The sequence below is a fragment of the Lycorma delicatula genome, chromosome 1, assembly GCF_047948215.1.
Source record: "Lycorma delicatula isolate Av1 chromosome 1, ASM4794821v1, whole genome shotgun sequence".
Taxonomy (NCBI): domain Eukaryota; kingdom Metazoa; phylum Arthropoda; class Insecta; order Hemiptera; family Fulgoridae; genus Lycorma; species Lycorma delicatula.
Window position 1 is genome coordinate 27,404,882 of NC_134455.1, and position 16,989 is coordinate 27,421,870.

General features: G+C 33.0%; 1 protein-coding gene across 1 annotated transcript; it reads left to right on the forward strand.

The window, feature by feature from the left end:
- Positions 1–6,158: 6,158 nt before the first annotated feature.
- On the forward strand, positions 6,159–16,616 carry LOC142317450 (uncharacterized). The gene is made up of 4 exons (XM_075354016.1): positions 6,159–6,414; positions 6,508–7,475; positions 8,295–9,434; positions 16,479–16,616. Exons 1-4 carry the CDS (start codon positions 6,159–6,161, stop codon positions 16,614–16,616), a joined length of 2,502 nt encoding a protein of 833 aa, XP_075210131.1.
- Positions 16,617–16,989: the final 373 nt, after the last annotated feature.

Genomic DNA, 16,989 nt, shown 5'->3' on the forward strand with positions numbered 1-16,989 from the left:
GAGATTGGATAACATCATCATACTCTTGCCTAAAATAGTTCCGGATGTTAGACTCTAACTTAAATTTCCAACGCAATGCCCCTTAAGAAACACAGTCCACAAGGATTTGGTGTACCGTCATTTGGCAGTCGCAGCGAACACAAACGGGTGCATCGGTCTGAGTCATGAAATGTTCTTTAGTGAGTCTAGTGTGCCCTTTTCGCCAGCGGCAAATTAAAACCTCCTCTCGACGGTTAACTCCTGCACAAACAGCTCCGTTGAGACAGTGTTCTTAAATGGACTAAATTAATTGTTGATGGTAGCATTACAATTACTTTGCAACTCATCACTAACCACCCTCTTCAGAAAAAGGCAAAATCGTCCGAAACAACGCGAAACTGATGGTGTTGAAAATACTGAAGAATATTATACAGTAAAATTTCTAAATGCGCTAACTCCTTCAAGAATGCCTGTTTACGAACTGAAATTAAAAACAGAAGCTGTTATCAGACTTTTGAGAAATCTTAATATAGAATGAGGTCTGTACAAGGTTACTAGTCAGAGAACTAAAACCAATGATATCTGCGGAAGTAATAACTTATTCGTCGTCAAGGAAATGGTTTCCACTCGCCAAATTAATCTTGCACCAATCCATACTAACCTTACCTTTACACTAAAAAGATGGTGTTTCCTCTAAAACTTTCATTTTCAATGACAATCAATATATCATACGTCAAACACTACAAATAGTATATATTTACCTTCTCGAACCGGTGTTTGGCCGTGGACAGCTGTATGTTACCTTGTCAAGAATGCGAAGATTCGAAGACGTAAACGTACAAATGACCACAGCAAGTCAAGTTACTTCCGGATTCAGAAAAATACTTATAACAATTATAATTTATAAATAAATTTTCCAGTATAACAAAATTACAACATATTAGAGTGCAGTAACAATTTAAAATTGTAAGTTAATGAGTAATGTAAGAAAGGTAAGGAATTTAAATTACGAAATAACAGTACGAAAAACATCTTCAGAGACGGGAAAGACTATTTTAAAACTGAAACTAAAACATAGGATCTTTAGGAAAACCAACAGCCATTTGCGCGTTATGCATTTTCTTTCAAAGGAAATACAATACATTTGTATAGGACACAAATCATAAGATATGATGCATTCAGAATAGGCTGGTAAGTTCTGAGTCAGCCGAACCGTGTTATTTAAAATAATTTTTTTTTCAATCACTACATTTCTTTTTTTTTTGTCTTCAGTCATTTGACTGGTTTGATGCAGCTCTCCAAGATTCCCTATCTAGTGCTAGTCGTTTCATTTCAGTATACTCTCTACATCCTTCATCCCTAACAATTTGTTTTACATATTCCAAACATGGCCTGCCTACACAATTTTTCCCTTCTACCTGTCCTTCCAATATTAAAGCGACTATTCCAGGATGCCTTAGTATGTGGCCTATAAGTCTGTCTCTTCTTTTAACTATATTTTTCCAAATGCTTCTTTCTTCATCTATTTGCCGCAATACCTCTTCATTTGTCACAACATTTCTTTACATGTTTCATATTAATTATGTTTCCTTATGTATTTCATATTGAATGTATTATATTAGATTATATTTCCTTACAAGTAAAATACTAAGAAAATATTGCTATTAGTTATACAAATGTATGGCTTCGCAAGGGTGTACGTCTAGTCTTGATAATTGTTTCAGAAGCCATAAATTTATACCAGTAGGAGACTGAAATGTAGCTTAGTTTGTTCACATTTGTTTATAAGGTTACATTCACGTAAATAGAAGTTTTATGTATAGACAGATGTGAAACGTACGAATGTATTAAAGTAATAATAAATAAATATATAAACACCGATCAATATTTTGTTAATTTATTAGAAACTTATTATGATTTGTTTTTATCAACTTATGTCGTTAACGTGAGGAAGAATTGTTTCTTTGTTTTATATTACTATACGGTGAGTATTTTATATAACAGAATCTTTACGTGTAACATTTGAATTTTTTCAAATAACATTTGAAAAATCCAAACTACTGTACTCAGATTATCTTTAATTTAAAGTATAAATAATGTTTTAAATATTCACTACTTAATGTTAAATTAAAAATGTGAATATCGTATTTAATTTCATTACAAACATATGTATACTTTTTTATTGTATTAGAAATTTGCATTTAAAAAAGCTGTCAGAATCTGAAATATACCTTATAAGTCGGAATACGTAGTAAGTAAAGCATAAGTTTAGATTATTTGGAATTGTTATCAGTATTTAAGAAATTCAACAGTATTTATTTTTTTAAGAAATACATCAAGTATTCGTAGATTTACTTTAAATGAGTCGTAAAAATATCATGTTCAATGCCTATTTAATTTTTTTAAAGATTTTACAATCTTTACTGTAATGTCAATGTCTATTGTGCTTGCGTCTGTTATTTAAAAAAAAAAATCCTTTTTGTTCGTTGCTCGTACAAAACAGCGCAAAATTTACGCTGACATTTTTGGACCAAATAATACTGATGCAGGTAGTTTTCCAAATTTTTAGCAAAGTACATGGAAGTCACAGTTGAAACTAACACCTGTTCTAAATTAGAATGGTAACTTATGCAATAAAAAATAGTTACCGCTTCATTTGTTAAAAATAAAATAGGTATCTAGTGGTATGGTAACGTACCTTTCATGGTATGATGGTACCTTTCATATAAAGGTTCGGGTTCAAATAATTTTCTACTAGTAATTTTTTGCAGCTATTCAAATTAGAGAAAAGTCAGATAGTCATTGTTATTCGCATCAACGTATTAACTTCAGTAAAAAATAAATAAATTTGTTAATCGATGTCTATTTTATAAAAAATATTTTGCAATTATAATTATTAAAATAATAATTTTTTCTAATGATTTGTTATGTAACTTTATTTTTTTATTTTCGCTGATCATAAATGGCTTTTTCATAAAGGAATAAGACTAAAGGGAGGAAGAAAACTACATTTCTTGTTAAGAAATGTCGGAAATATTTTTCTGAGAACAAATATTTTTATACTAAATAGCTTTTATTTTACTAAAATTAAATAGTTTTTTTTTCTTAAGTATCTGATTCGTTTTTTTATTACTTCTTTCATATTTATTAGGCAGTAATTGTTATCAAGTATAATTCTAAACTGAATATTAAAAATACAAAATATTGTGAGGATCTTTTCTGTTAAAGAACAGCATTTTCATGAATGTAATAAATCCTATTTTTAAAGTAAAAATGATTACTTCGACAAAAAACTTAGGCTCTACCTATGCGTGTATTAAAATGCATTTAAATAAATTAAAATATAATAATACGCTAAGTGCTATTAACTGACAACATATGATTTAGAAAGAAATCTTATTACTTTATCAGTATTATATAATTTTCCTACTCTTTGAAATTATCCAGTTATTGAAGTTTTATTTTTGCGTAATTTTTTCTATCGGTATCTGTAAAATAACTGAGGTTTTCCTTTTTTCAACTATTTTCTCGTTAAGAATTACAGATTGCGTATACATGTTTACATGCTTACTATGTGTTACTCATTTCTGAACCGGACTGTGGTAACGAATTTCCGTCGATCGATTATAATTCTGTTACTACAATCAGAGTTACCCACTCAGTAATGGAAAATAGTTCGCTGGTTATTCATTCGAGTTAAGAAAGGCAACGGAAAAATTCGTCGTAACCGTGAATGACTTGATTTTCCTAGAATGAATGTTTCACGTTCGGCCACTGTTTCCTTGTATTGTGGTTGCGAAAATTGTATATTTTAGTATCTTGGTCGAGAAAATATCTTTCTGCAACCATCATAAAATGCATTAATACGAGGAACGTTCAACAATTAACGAGACAAATTGATGTAGAGAAAAGGCGATTTATTCAATGACAATGAAACTTATACTCCTTTTCAACATAGTCTCCAGCAACATTTAGACACTTGTCTTACAGTTCTGCGAGCTTTCTGATTCCCGCAGCGAAGAAGTCGTTACCTTGCTGTTTGAACTATTCATATACCCCTTTTTTGACTTTTCGTTGTCATCGAATTTCTTGCTGCGTAACAAGGCTTTGATCAGGCCAAACAAATGAGAATTGGACAGGGTCAGGTCTGGACTGTAAGGAGGTATAGTAACACCTCCCAACCCAACTTTTCGAGCGGTTGTCCCATTCTTTTTATAGGCTAGAGTCAACTGTCTCGGAACCCATCTCGAACATGTTTTGCGATAATTCAGCACGGCATGAATGATAGAATGCGCGGTTAAAATACTAATATTATACAAAGTAGCAATTTGGGAAATTTTGACTCGCCATCTTCGCGAATAAGTTCATTTATGTGATTTTGCAGCGCGGTAGTCAAAACTTCAACTGGTCTTTCAGAGCGATGGAGATCAGTCGCACTTGTTCCGCCTGAATTAAACTGTTCCACCCACTTATACACGTTACTGTGGTTTAAACACTTTTCGGCATACTGCTTCAATATTTTTGAAAAAATTTCCACCGGTTTCACACCTTCTGATAGCAAAAATCTTATCACTGAACGTTGCTTCTCTTCCGGCGTACACGTTTCAAGCGGAGCTGACAATCTGTAATCAACAAAAGAGGTTACGTTTAGATTAATTATGGATCAAACAGCTGTTCGCAAGGTTGTTCAAAATGTGTTCCCAACTTGATGCTCAAAAGGTTCCATTGTCATTGAATGAATATTTTTTTCTCTACGTCAATATATCGTTAATTACTGAACATCCCTCGTAAATGAAGCAGATATGGAGAAAGTATCCACTTTAAAATTAACATAAAATTATTAATTTTCTTCTGTTTGAGGTTCTTGAATAGTATTTGTTTTTTTTTTTTCATAAGCCTATACTTCAAAATTATATATTTTGTCTATTTTAAAAAAGAATTATATATTTTTATTTATTTTTTTCTTAAATTTCATGTTATTTAATCTGCGGTATGGAAGTTATGTTTTTGGGTAGACGGTGATAAAACCTGGTGGATTGCCCAAAACAAAAAAAAATTGATCATCGTTTGCTGTATATAAGTTAGATATTTTGTCTATCTCATAATACCTGCATGTTTGTGGCCGAATAATGCATACACTGTCTCTGAAGCCTCTGAATATTGTCATCGTAGGATAACTACATGTTCGTGGTGTTGCAGCTCAATCAATGTAAAGACAGAAACTAATGAGAAATTCTGTTTAAACTTTTTAATTCAGCATAAAATGTTGCATAAATAATTTTTACTTGTGACAAAAATTTTGTTTACTTGTGCAATTGTACAGTTTCTTCCATAATCAAGGTTCTGTGGAATAACTCAAAAATTGTTCATATTTAACAGTTACTTTTTATCCAAGGCAAGTTTGGTCTACATTATATTGGCCAAATAAGGTTCTTTTATGCATATATAATCTTACTTAATATATGAACATAATTAATTATATTTTGATTCATTATTTATTGAAGGAAGATGTTTGAATTTCTAATTTAATTTTCAAGACTTCTTTGTTTTGAAAATTATTTTTTTATATTTTTGCAGGATATATATAAATTATATTAATCTAAAATCTTTGAATATAATTCCTTAAGTGAACAAAAAGTAACTAAGTAATTCATTAAAAATATTAACTAATTGATGGACACTTATTACGACTGAAGTTCAAATTACAAAACCCTTATTTTGATAGTTATTTTCATGAAAAGATAAAGATTAAAATTAATTCATATTCTTATTTGTTTTATTCATATGGCTGTATAAAAAGGTATTCTATAAATTTATTGAGTTTTATTATTTTTATTTATTTCAAAATGTGTTATGATATACTTGTAAAGGCAATCAGAGAAGACAACATTAATAATGTAATAATGCTATTACATGAGGAAAGAAAAATAAGGCTTACACATTTTCAGATTTATTACTTACTTAATAAAGTAAAAAGTAATGAAATGATGAAAATTTTGTTAAATTATTTTGATGAAGAAAAACTGGTTTTATCTCAAGTTTTAAAAAAAAATACATCGATAATTACCCATATTATTAATAAAGATTTTGACATAGATATTTTAAAACAAGTATTATTAAAAGGTGGAAATATTAATGCTATTAATCGATTTGGTATTACACCGTTACTTCATTCGATAATGAGTTGTAAGAATGTTGATTTTGTAGAGGAAGTTATTAAAATGGGTGCATGTGTTACTAAGACATATGATAATGATGACTCATTATTGCACTTAGTAAGTCAAGTAGAAATGATTAAATTATTGTTAAAATATGGTGTAAATGCCAATGCTGTGAATCGTCATGGTGTTACTCTATTAATGCTAGCAGTTAACCAAGATATCATAAGTGAACTTCTCAATAATGGTGCCAATTTAAATTCTACTGATAAACGTGGTAAAACAGCATTAATGCATGCATTAATTTCAAATAAAAGTGTTGAATTTATTCATAAATTATTAAGTAGAGGAGCCGATGTAAATGTGGCAGATTGTAATGGTAGAACAGCATTGTTACATGCATTACAAACCTCATGTGATATTGCATGCATTACCGAACTAATTAATTATAGTGCTAATGTTAATTTCATCAACAAATATGGTGATAAACCTTTGCTGGTAGCAATGCAACTCAACAGAGAAAAGGAAATAGTTTTAAAGCTTCTCAATAATGGAGCAAATGTGAACGTATGCGATTTAAATGGAGAAACACCATTAATGTATGTAATAAAAAATAATAATTATAATGAACTTATCAGTAAAGTTATTGAACTAGGAGCAGATGTAAATGTTACTGATAATAATGGTAAAACTCCTTTAATATATGCAGCTATATTTTGTAATAACAAAGAAATAATTAGAGAAATTATAAACAATGGGTCTAATGTGAATGTAACAGACAAATGTGGTAATTCGCCTTTATATTATTCTTTGATGAATAGACACCATAAGGAATGTTCTATAGAACTTATTAATAACGGATCTTCAATAAATTTGGTCTATGAATATGGTACAACTACATTAATGGTTGCCTTAAAATTAAATTTTGGGACAAATATTATTAATAAAATTATTAATCTAGGAGCTTCTGTTAATTCAGTGGATAACAATGGATTTACACCTCTAATTTATGCTTTAAAGTATAACTGTAAAACAGAAATTATTGATACACTTTTACTAAATGGAGCTGATGTAAATATAGTTGATGAAAACGGAAAAACTCCTTTAATGCATGGTTTAGAAAACGTTTGTGATATCTATCTTCTAAGAAAATTAATTTTTTATCAGTCTGATATAAATCTAAGTGATAATTATGGTAAAACAACTTTATTATATGCATTATGTGGTGTAAATGACAAAATAATTTTTGATGAACTTATAAAGAAAGGTGCTAATATAAATTTAAGTGATAATAAAAATAAAACATCATTAATGTATGCTTTAGAGAATAAAAATACTGTATGTATTATAATGAAAATTATAAGCAAAAATTCAGATATAAATGAAAGAGATAAAATGGGTAAAACAGCTTTGATGTATGCAGTAGAAAATGGTTTTGAGTATGAGGTCATAATTGAACTTATTTGTAATGGAGCTGCTGTTGATATAAGTGACAATAATGGCCAAACGCTTTTGATGTATGCATTAAAATCTAACAGTACTTTAGAAGTTATTCACTTATTTTTAAATCAGGGTGTGGCTATTAATAAAAAAGATAAAAGTGGTAGAACGGGGTTAATGTATGCAGTTTCAAATAATTGTAATAGAGAAATTATAACAGTTTTGATTCAAAGTGGAGCTGGTTTAAATATATCTGATAATATGGGTAAAATTCCTTTGATGTTTGCTTTAGAAAATAAAAGAGATTTAGAAATTATTATTGACTTAATTAATTTTGGATCTGAGTTAAACAAAAAAGATGAACATTTTTTGACACCAGTAATGTATGCTTTAAAATACGATAATGAAAAAAGTATTTTGAATACATTAATAAATAATAAAGCTGATTTAAAAATAAGTAATGAATTTTTTATGACACCACTGATGTATGCATTATCTTATAATACAAATAGAGAACTTATCATGGAAATTATTACTAAATATACTGACATTAATTTTTGTGATCCAGATGGGAAAACTGAGTTAATATATGCTCTGGCTAAACAAATTGATTCAAAATTAATTCTTGAACTTATCCATGGTAAATCTGATTTAAATAAACCTGATAAAGATAAAAAAACATCATTAATGTACGCAATACAATTTAAATTAAATAAGGAAATTATCAGCAATATTATCAGCCATGGAGGTTACGTTAATGTGTGCGACAAAAATGGTAAATCACCATTATTTTATGCAGTAGAATTTAACTCCAACAAAGACATAATAGAAGAACTTATCAATAATGGTGCTGATGTGAATGAAGTGGATGGAAGTGGTTGTACATTATTGACTTACGCATTGCAAAATAAAAAAAATAAAAACATTGTAATTTCACTAATACAAAATGGAGCAGATGTCAATAAATGCGATAGAAACTATAAAATTCCTTTATTATCTGCATTTTATTACAAAAATGATATGGAGGTTATCAGTGAAATGATAAAATATGGTGCAAACGTTAACATAAAAGATAAAAATTATAACACACCATTTTTACTATCCCTAGATATTTGCAACAGTAACAGAAATATTATCTGTGAACTATTAAATAATGGAGCTGATACTAATATTACAGACCAAGAAGGAAAACTACCTTTGATGCATGCTATAGAAAAAAACAAAGATATAAAACTTATAGCAAAACTTCTCCATTGCGTACATGACTATAATGCAACAGACAAAAGTGGGAAATCAATAATTATGTACTTAGCTGAGCATGATGATGAGTATATAGAACTTATTTTTATGCTTATTTGTGATGGAGTCAGTATTTGTAATAGAGATTCTTTGGGAAATACTGTGTTACATTATATTCAAGACAATGAGTTGGTTAGTACATTAATCAGCCACGGTGCTTCTATAAATACTGTCAACAATGAAGGATTTAGTCCTTTAATGAAAGCTGTGATTGATCATAAAAATACTGATATGATTAAATCAATGATAGAAAAAGGAGGAAATACAAAATGTGTTGATAAAAAATTAAATACCCTTCTTCACTTTGCTGATGATGAAGATGTGATTAATTTATTGATATTATATGGTGCTGACATTAATGCTAGAAATATAAATGAAGAAACACCTTTGCAGAAAGCTCTTAGTAATGGATGCTCTGAAAGTGTGATATCCATGATTAAACATCTTGTTTTAATCGAGTCAAGTGAATTGGATGTCTTTTATCACATCAGTTCAAGTGACTTTAATGTATTTATTGACCAATGTAAAACTGAATTGAAACAAATGCAACAGACAAAAGTTATGACTAATGTTACATTTTATGATTTATGCATTTTAAAGCAAATAAAATTAAACGAGTTTCTCTTTATAAAAAAGTCTGGATATATGTTCAAATTTTATTCCCAAATTAAAAAACTTTTTCCAATTTTTTTAAAAATAATTAATGGAAAATTACTAAGGAACAAATCCAAACAACTACAAAGGAATTTAGTGAAACATTTGGATGGATTAGTTGTAAAACATATTCTACAGTCAAAATTTTATGATGAAATACAACTTGATTTTGACTGTTTATTCTGTATTTCAAAGTATTTAAATCCCAGAGAAATTTCAAATTTATTCCTTGCATCAATGTTGTGAATACGTATTTAAACAAAATTTATTCTGTACATAACTGGATTGTATAGACAACATATTAAAACAAAATCAGAATAATATCAAAATTAATGTGACAACATTCAGATAACTGAAAATACTTAATTGCCATACTAATCAATTGTTTATTCTTATTACTTATTTGTAAAAAAAAAACAAAACTTGAGAGAGATCTGAAATGAATTTTGTTAATTTTAATGGCATTTTTGAATTAGCCTACGTTAAGACATAATTTGAATTAGTTAAATCAAGAAATACTTAAGTAACAAATCCCCAAATGATGAGATATAATGGTAAACATTTAGCAAATGTAATTCCAATAGAAAATTCTAAAAACAAATTGAAAAGTAAGTTTTATTTGGTGTTTAAACATATTAATTATACTTTAATTGTATTATGATTAAAAAAAAAATGAACATGAACTTGTATTAGGCAGTTCTTGAGTTAAGTTTGTCAGTTGGGTAGTTGTTGACTGAGAAATTATAATTTTATTGGTCTTTTCTATATTTTTTGGATGCAATAAATAAAACTATTTATATTTATAGTCTTATTCCAATATTTATTATCAGTTACCGAATAGGAAAAATTTACTTCTTTCACGGCAGGTAGCAAGGGGTGTATTTTGGTTGGTCAATATCCACCTTTATAAAAAAAAGGAAAAATGAATAAAAGAAGGAAAAGAAAGAGAAGAAAAAGTCGTGTTGAACGAGATGAAGAAATAAAGCCAGAAAAAGTGATCTAGCACGGTACTATATAGCGTGACTTATAGTTCGTTGTGAACGCCCAGCAGCCATTGACAGCATGGAAGAAAGAAGAAACCTGCACTTTCCCCCGTTCAGCCCTTCGGGGCCTCGGGAATACTAATACCCTTCGGATTAATGGTATGTAACTTCGGTTACTACCAATTCTCGGAAAGTGCAGGCCAAAGAAGAATGTCGGAAGAAGAAGAGGGAGAAAAAGGAAGACCCTCTACTCGTCCCAACATCACGGACTGGAGTCCGGAAAAGAGCCCATCAGAGATGCGTCCTGAAAGGCAGCCATAACAGAAGTGGATGAAGAGCTTCTACACAACCCTTCCTTTAAAACTTACATATAAATTAACATAAATCAGCAATTGCGACTCCTCCGGAAAAAGGAGCGCATTGCTCCCTCCATATAGTTAGTGCCCCGTTGTGGCGTATTCCTGCTAGCCTATGAAGCATTAGAACAGAAAGGACTTTTGGACTTTTTGGACGGTCTGAAGGGGAATTACGTCGGGAGGACAGGTTGCATAAGCCTAGCCTTCCGCGGTCGGCCCATAAAATGGGTTCGATAACGCTGGTTTAACAACGGATTGGAATGCAATTAAATCCGTCCTTAAAAATACTAAATATTAAATAAGACAAAACTTGAAAAATTAGACCCGTCACTTAAAATAAACCTTTTAAAAACACGCCCGATTGAATCATCCAGCAGCAAGGGACTCTGTCCCGGTTCTGCGATCCGAAGGGAGAATCTATAAACTCCCGCTAACTTTGCATTCCGTTGTGAACACACTATTTTTAATTTTAACACAATACCTTGAATCTTACTGAAACATTACACAAAGATATACCTCTTACTTTGGCGGTTGAACAAAATAATTCTATTGTCTTTTTATATTTGAATATAACTAAAATCAATAACAAATTTGATTTTAACATATATCACAAACCTTTACACATTGATGCTGTAATTCATACTACTACATCCATTTGCAAATAAATTAGCGGCTTTTAAGTCTTTGAGGGGCAACTAACCTACTGTAACCACTGAAATTAGTCATTATGTTGGGCGGTGGCTCACACCGTGAAACCACTTGCATTTATGACATTATTTCCCAATTGGTGCAACAGCTTTGCCGTGAACCACTTTAATAAATCTTGCAGATCTCACTTGTAGCGAACATAATCATGTGCTTACAATTAATGTTGATTCTTATAACCATTTTCTATTTGAGCAATGTGTTGTCTTTATTTACATTGAGTTAGTAATTCTGTTATTTGTTATTAGTGCAGTATATTTCGAGTATTTTACGTTATTTTCATCAGTCTATATTTTAAAATGTTTCAATTTTTTCCAGTTTTGCTTGTATTTTATTGAAAATAAAAACTTTTTTTGTGTTTCACTGTACAACCGCTGCTACAAAAAGACAGTTACGTCGAGAAATAGATTTTTTAGATTCATAATCAGATAATGATAATAATGATTCTCAAACCGACAGTATACTGTTGTACATAACTGAGTCAGATAGAGATATTTCTTGTGATGTTATTCAACCAAAAAACACTACCGCTGATATTCCATTTGAGTCAATTAAAAATAAAGAACTGACGAACCTGGAATTCAACTGACAATTTTTAAAAGATTTTTCCTGGGCACAAAACGAGACTCCCGCCCGTCTACACAATCAGCGCCCGGACACAAAATCACTGTATTAAATATTTAAAATTCAACAATTAAAATTTAACCTAAAAATTAAACAGATGTAAAACGCATAAGCGAAATGAAACCTGAAACCAAAAAGAAAAAAAGAAAAAATCTAACATAAAACAACAAAATTGCCGTACATCATAAGGCATGAATGGAAAACATTACAATTAAAATCAAATGTTTGGATCTAGATGCACTACCTTAAGAAATCGTAAGATATTAGATGACACCGATTCATTGTTGCTCTAAAATATGCTGGAGTTAGCCCTGTAAGTTAGTCTAAACTTCCGACGCAATGCCGCATAACAGACTCAATCCTGAAGGATGTGGTGTAGCTTAGTTGACAGTCGAAGTGACCACAGACTGGTGCATCGGTCTGAATCGTGAGGTGTCCATGAGAAACTTTAGCATGCCATATTCGCAAACGGCAAATAATAACATCCTCATGACGGTTATTCCTAAATGAAGAGCTCCAGGGAGTTCTTAACTGGTCGAAGATTATTATTGATCGTAGCACTCCATTTATTCATCCGCTCATCACGAACCACACTCTTCAGAAAACCGACAAGTTCATTCGAAACAACCAGATTAACAAAACTAGATTACATACAAGCATCTTTTGCCACGTGATCAGCGAGCTCATTGCCTGAAATTCCAATATGAGTAGACATCCAGCAGAGGCTCATAATTTTGTTACGCTGAGTCATTTCCGAAAAAAAGACTATATATCACAGTCAACAGGGTATCTGGAGTACAGGTCACTAATCGCCTCTAAGGCACTCATGGAATCTGAACAGACAAGTACGTGTCGGGATGTTGAGCTAAGTATATTTAAGGCCTTGTTAATAACATACAGCTCCGCATGAAAATACTGACGATGCTGGGAAGGCCAAACAGATAGCTAAACGGATTCTAAAGGATTCCAGGATTCTAAACGGGTTATCGTGTTTGGAGCAGTCTCTCGCCGGTAGCTGAAGTTCTAGATCCAATGTAAATTGAAAAAAAAAATTACAACAAAACTAACATATATGCATGGTTTATGTATGCAGTTTGTTATACCATTTTTTTTTCTGGGTACACAATGAAGTATCGTTATCAGCGCCCGGATGGGACATTTATAATTAAACAGTAAACAGTTAGATGTTAAATATTAACAATTAAAAATTAAACAACAGTAATACACCAACACAGCATGGTTATTGTGCTTTTTGTGATTGTTTTATTGTGCATGTAAACGCGCAATACTTTGATTGCGCGTTTCATTTTGTGTGTTTTGGCCTAATCATCGAGAGAGGTGAAGTACATCTCAACCGCTCTCAAGTAACAACCTCATTCCTGACTATTAACTGAGTGCCTATGACGTTTGCGAACCTTTTGCTGTTAACGCAAGATGGAGCCTCTTTCTTTTACGGTCAGTTGTCACCTTATTGCCTTCCTCGCCACAAAGGCAGACAGACGCATACGTGCAGAACTTGGCCCTGTGGCCAAACCTACTAAACTGCACATCAAGGTACTTCTTGAAGCGACAGGATACGAAGTCAACGAAGATTCGTCCCTTCGACACGAACTTCTGATGGAGACCAGCCCCTAACTCGAACACATCGTGATACCGTGGGGCATCACGCTTACCAGTCTTAAAGAAGAGCCTACACTGACCGTTAAACGTAGCCTCTTCCAAGTCAGTGTTCTGCTGTCGGATGAGAGACAGAACCTCGTCATCGGAGAGGCTGCATTCTATATCATACACAATGACACGGGGACTTCTTAACCGCTTAGGGTCTACTTTAACCTGAAGCTTCTGGACTGCCGGAGACTCCTTGATGACTCGGTCCAGGGTTTCCTGGACTGCCAGGTCTGCCCTTCGCTTTCCTGAATGTCTCTACTGCTGGGGTGGGTTTGGCCCGGGTGGGTGCAACGTGTTTATCTCACTGAAATCGTTCTCAGAGGAGCTTGATGGCACAGGCTCCGGCTTCCGCTTCCGCATGGATTTGCGGACCTTCTGAAATTCTGACATAGCCGAAGATTCCCTACATTGCCTGAGGATTAACAAGAACTAAGATATTCTCGCCGTCTTCCTGCTAACTGAAAACTCTGGGCAAACCCACAAATGTGACGTCTGCCCGCACCGAGCATGAGCAGATGGGGACCTTCTGTGTTCCACTGTCACTCTTTGTACCTTTTAGCCGCTACTGGATCGATTGGGTACAATACGTTACCGTATGGCACGAAACCACAGATTACGGGCCCCGCTCTGAAATGAGCGCAAGCAGCAATAGGGAGATTTCTTGCTTGTTACAGGGTCTTACGACCAGGAGTCGTAAGACCTTTCAGCCACGATGAGGCGGGTACGCGACGTGTAAATTTTACCTCCGTAGAAGTAAGAAATGACAAGGCTAAAATTGATAAGCGCTAACTGTGTCCACAGTCTAATAATCAGCGAAGCCTTGATACTGCTGGAAGGTACACACACTACCAACAGCCAAAAAATTACTGGGAATCGACACAAACACAGGAACTCTGGACGCACTTAAGGAGACCAAAGTTACTAATAGGTGCAGTAAAATGTAGATGAAGTGTAAATGAGGATTTGAATGAACTGCGTTAAAAGCCGGGACATTCACTATAGCTGATCGAACTGGATAGCCGTGGAATATTCGTTATCACATCAATTGTTGTAGTGAACACATTTGGAAATTAAGTCGTTTAGGACAGTTTCACTTACATCATCGTACTGACCTGAATGTGTGATTAAGTTGCACGAAGAAAATATCCAGTTCGTGATTGGTTATTCGCAAAGTGGATTAAACATACCCTTTTCTGATAATGAGCTAAGGTATGCCTTGAATAATTCTCGTGACACCTCCAACAGAAATGATAAAATCAGGATCAGTATGTTATCACACCTCCCAGATACTGCACTACGATATCTTTTGTGTATATAATAGATATTCTCTGACCAGGTGTTTCCAGATTGTTGATCAGAAGCACTGGTGATTTTTTCGTAATCAAACCTAGTAAAGATAAACCATTTGACGATACACTGCAAGTTATCCTCTTATCTCCTTGACCAGTATCCTATGCAAGGTGATGGAACGAATAGTAAACTGTCCTCCGGTGTAGTACCTAGAGAGAAACGCTCTAATTTCCACAGAACAATGTGGTTTTCGCCAAGATATGTCGTCTGTTGATCACGTAGTTACTCTGCAAGCTGTTATTCAAAATGCTTTTTTACTTCGCCAACGACTGCTTGATGTATTTTTTAATTTGCAAAAGGAGTACGACATGTCGGTGGAGGAGAGGAATCCTAAATAGACTTCATGAATGGAGTATAAAAGGAAATTTTGTTGCATTTATCAGAGGTTTTCTCAGTACTCGGTCCTTTCGAGTTCGAGTTGAATTGACGATATTTGAAAGTTTAACACTAGAAAATGGAGTTCTACAGGGAAGTGTCCTAAGTATTACTTTGTTTAGTATAAGCATAAACATTATGACAAACTACGTGCGAAAACCCGTTATGTATTCGAAACTTGTGATTGATTTTTCAATTTACTTTGATTGCAGAACTTTAGTTACTGCCGATGGGCTGCTCCAAAACTCAATAACACGTTAATTTTGGGTAAAATAACTAGATTCACACTTTCCCCGGCGAATAAGAAGTGAACTAAAGAAAAAGAAGAACTACGTAGGTGGAAATTACTTAATGACCCTCGATGTTTGCAGGACACCTAGGTGAACCCGGTTGAATGAAGCTCTAGCTCCAGTATGCGCATGTTCTGCTTGAGTGTTCTTTTTTGTTACCGGTACTCGAAGGAAACCTATGTCATTTCCAAAAATGACAAAAATCAAAAAATCAAAATGACAAATCAAAAATCTTTCCGTGATTGTTGATTTTGAAAAAACCAATAAAACCGGAAGCTTAAAAATATGTGTCTGGAGGTTTTGAAACGAGACATAAAGCAATGATTGTTAAATTATCTATATTACAGTTTATTGTAGTCAAGTTTAAGGAAGAAGGTTAATCATTTCAAAGATTTCACCTTTCTTAACACATAACTGCATTGTTATAGTTTGTGACTCTTCGGACTCAATTAGGAGTGGCGTTCTGTTATTGAGGTGAGTGATGATGTACACAGTCGGAGGCATCTAGCCCACCATAGATCCATAGAAAGACGAAGTGATGGTGGAGCAAATATTATCCTAAATTTTAGCAAGGAAATGGTCATTTGCTCAGACTAGGCTAGTAGTGAACCATTAGAAATAGCAGAACTGTCACCTCAGGCAGTCACTACTGTTCAGAGGATAATGAGGAAGGAGAATGGTGTTAATGCACCAACATACTACCTTATTATAACATTTACGACGGTTCCTGAGTAAATAAAAATCGGCTACCACTCTGTCCGTGTCCAAACATACATACAAAACTCCAGACGCTGCTTCTATGTCAGGGTTTTGTTTACACCAAAATTGGTTGCACAAAGGAACACGTTTGTGCGCGTCGTAGCTGTACGAGTAATGATGATAGCGCAAGCACTAAAGCTGAAAGTCTGAAAATTGTAAGGATTCACACTGGCAAGGTCTCAAGAATGCCCCCTTTATAAGAAAGCAGGCTGTATTAAGGATTATTACTTAACAGCGAGTATCCTTTCCTGTGGCTTGTCGAGAATACAGAAAATCCTTCAGAATGAGGAATCCTGTGCAGCCAGGTGTTAGTTTCGTCCAGGTTCTTTATAACAATGTACAATAGGCA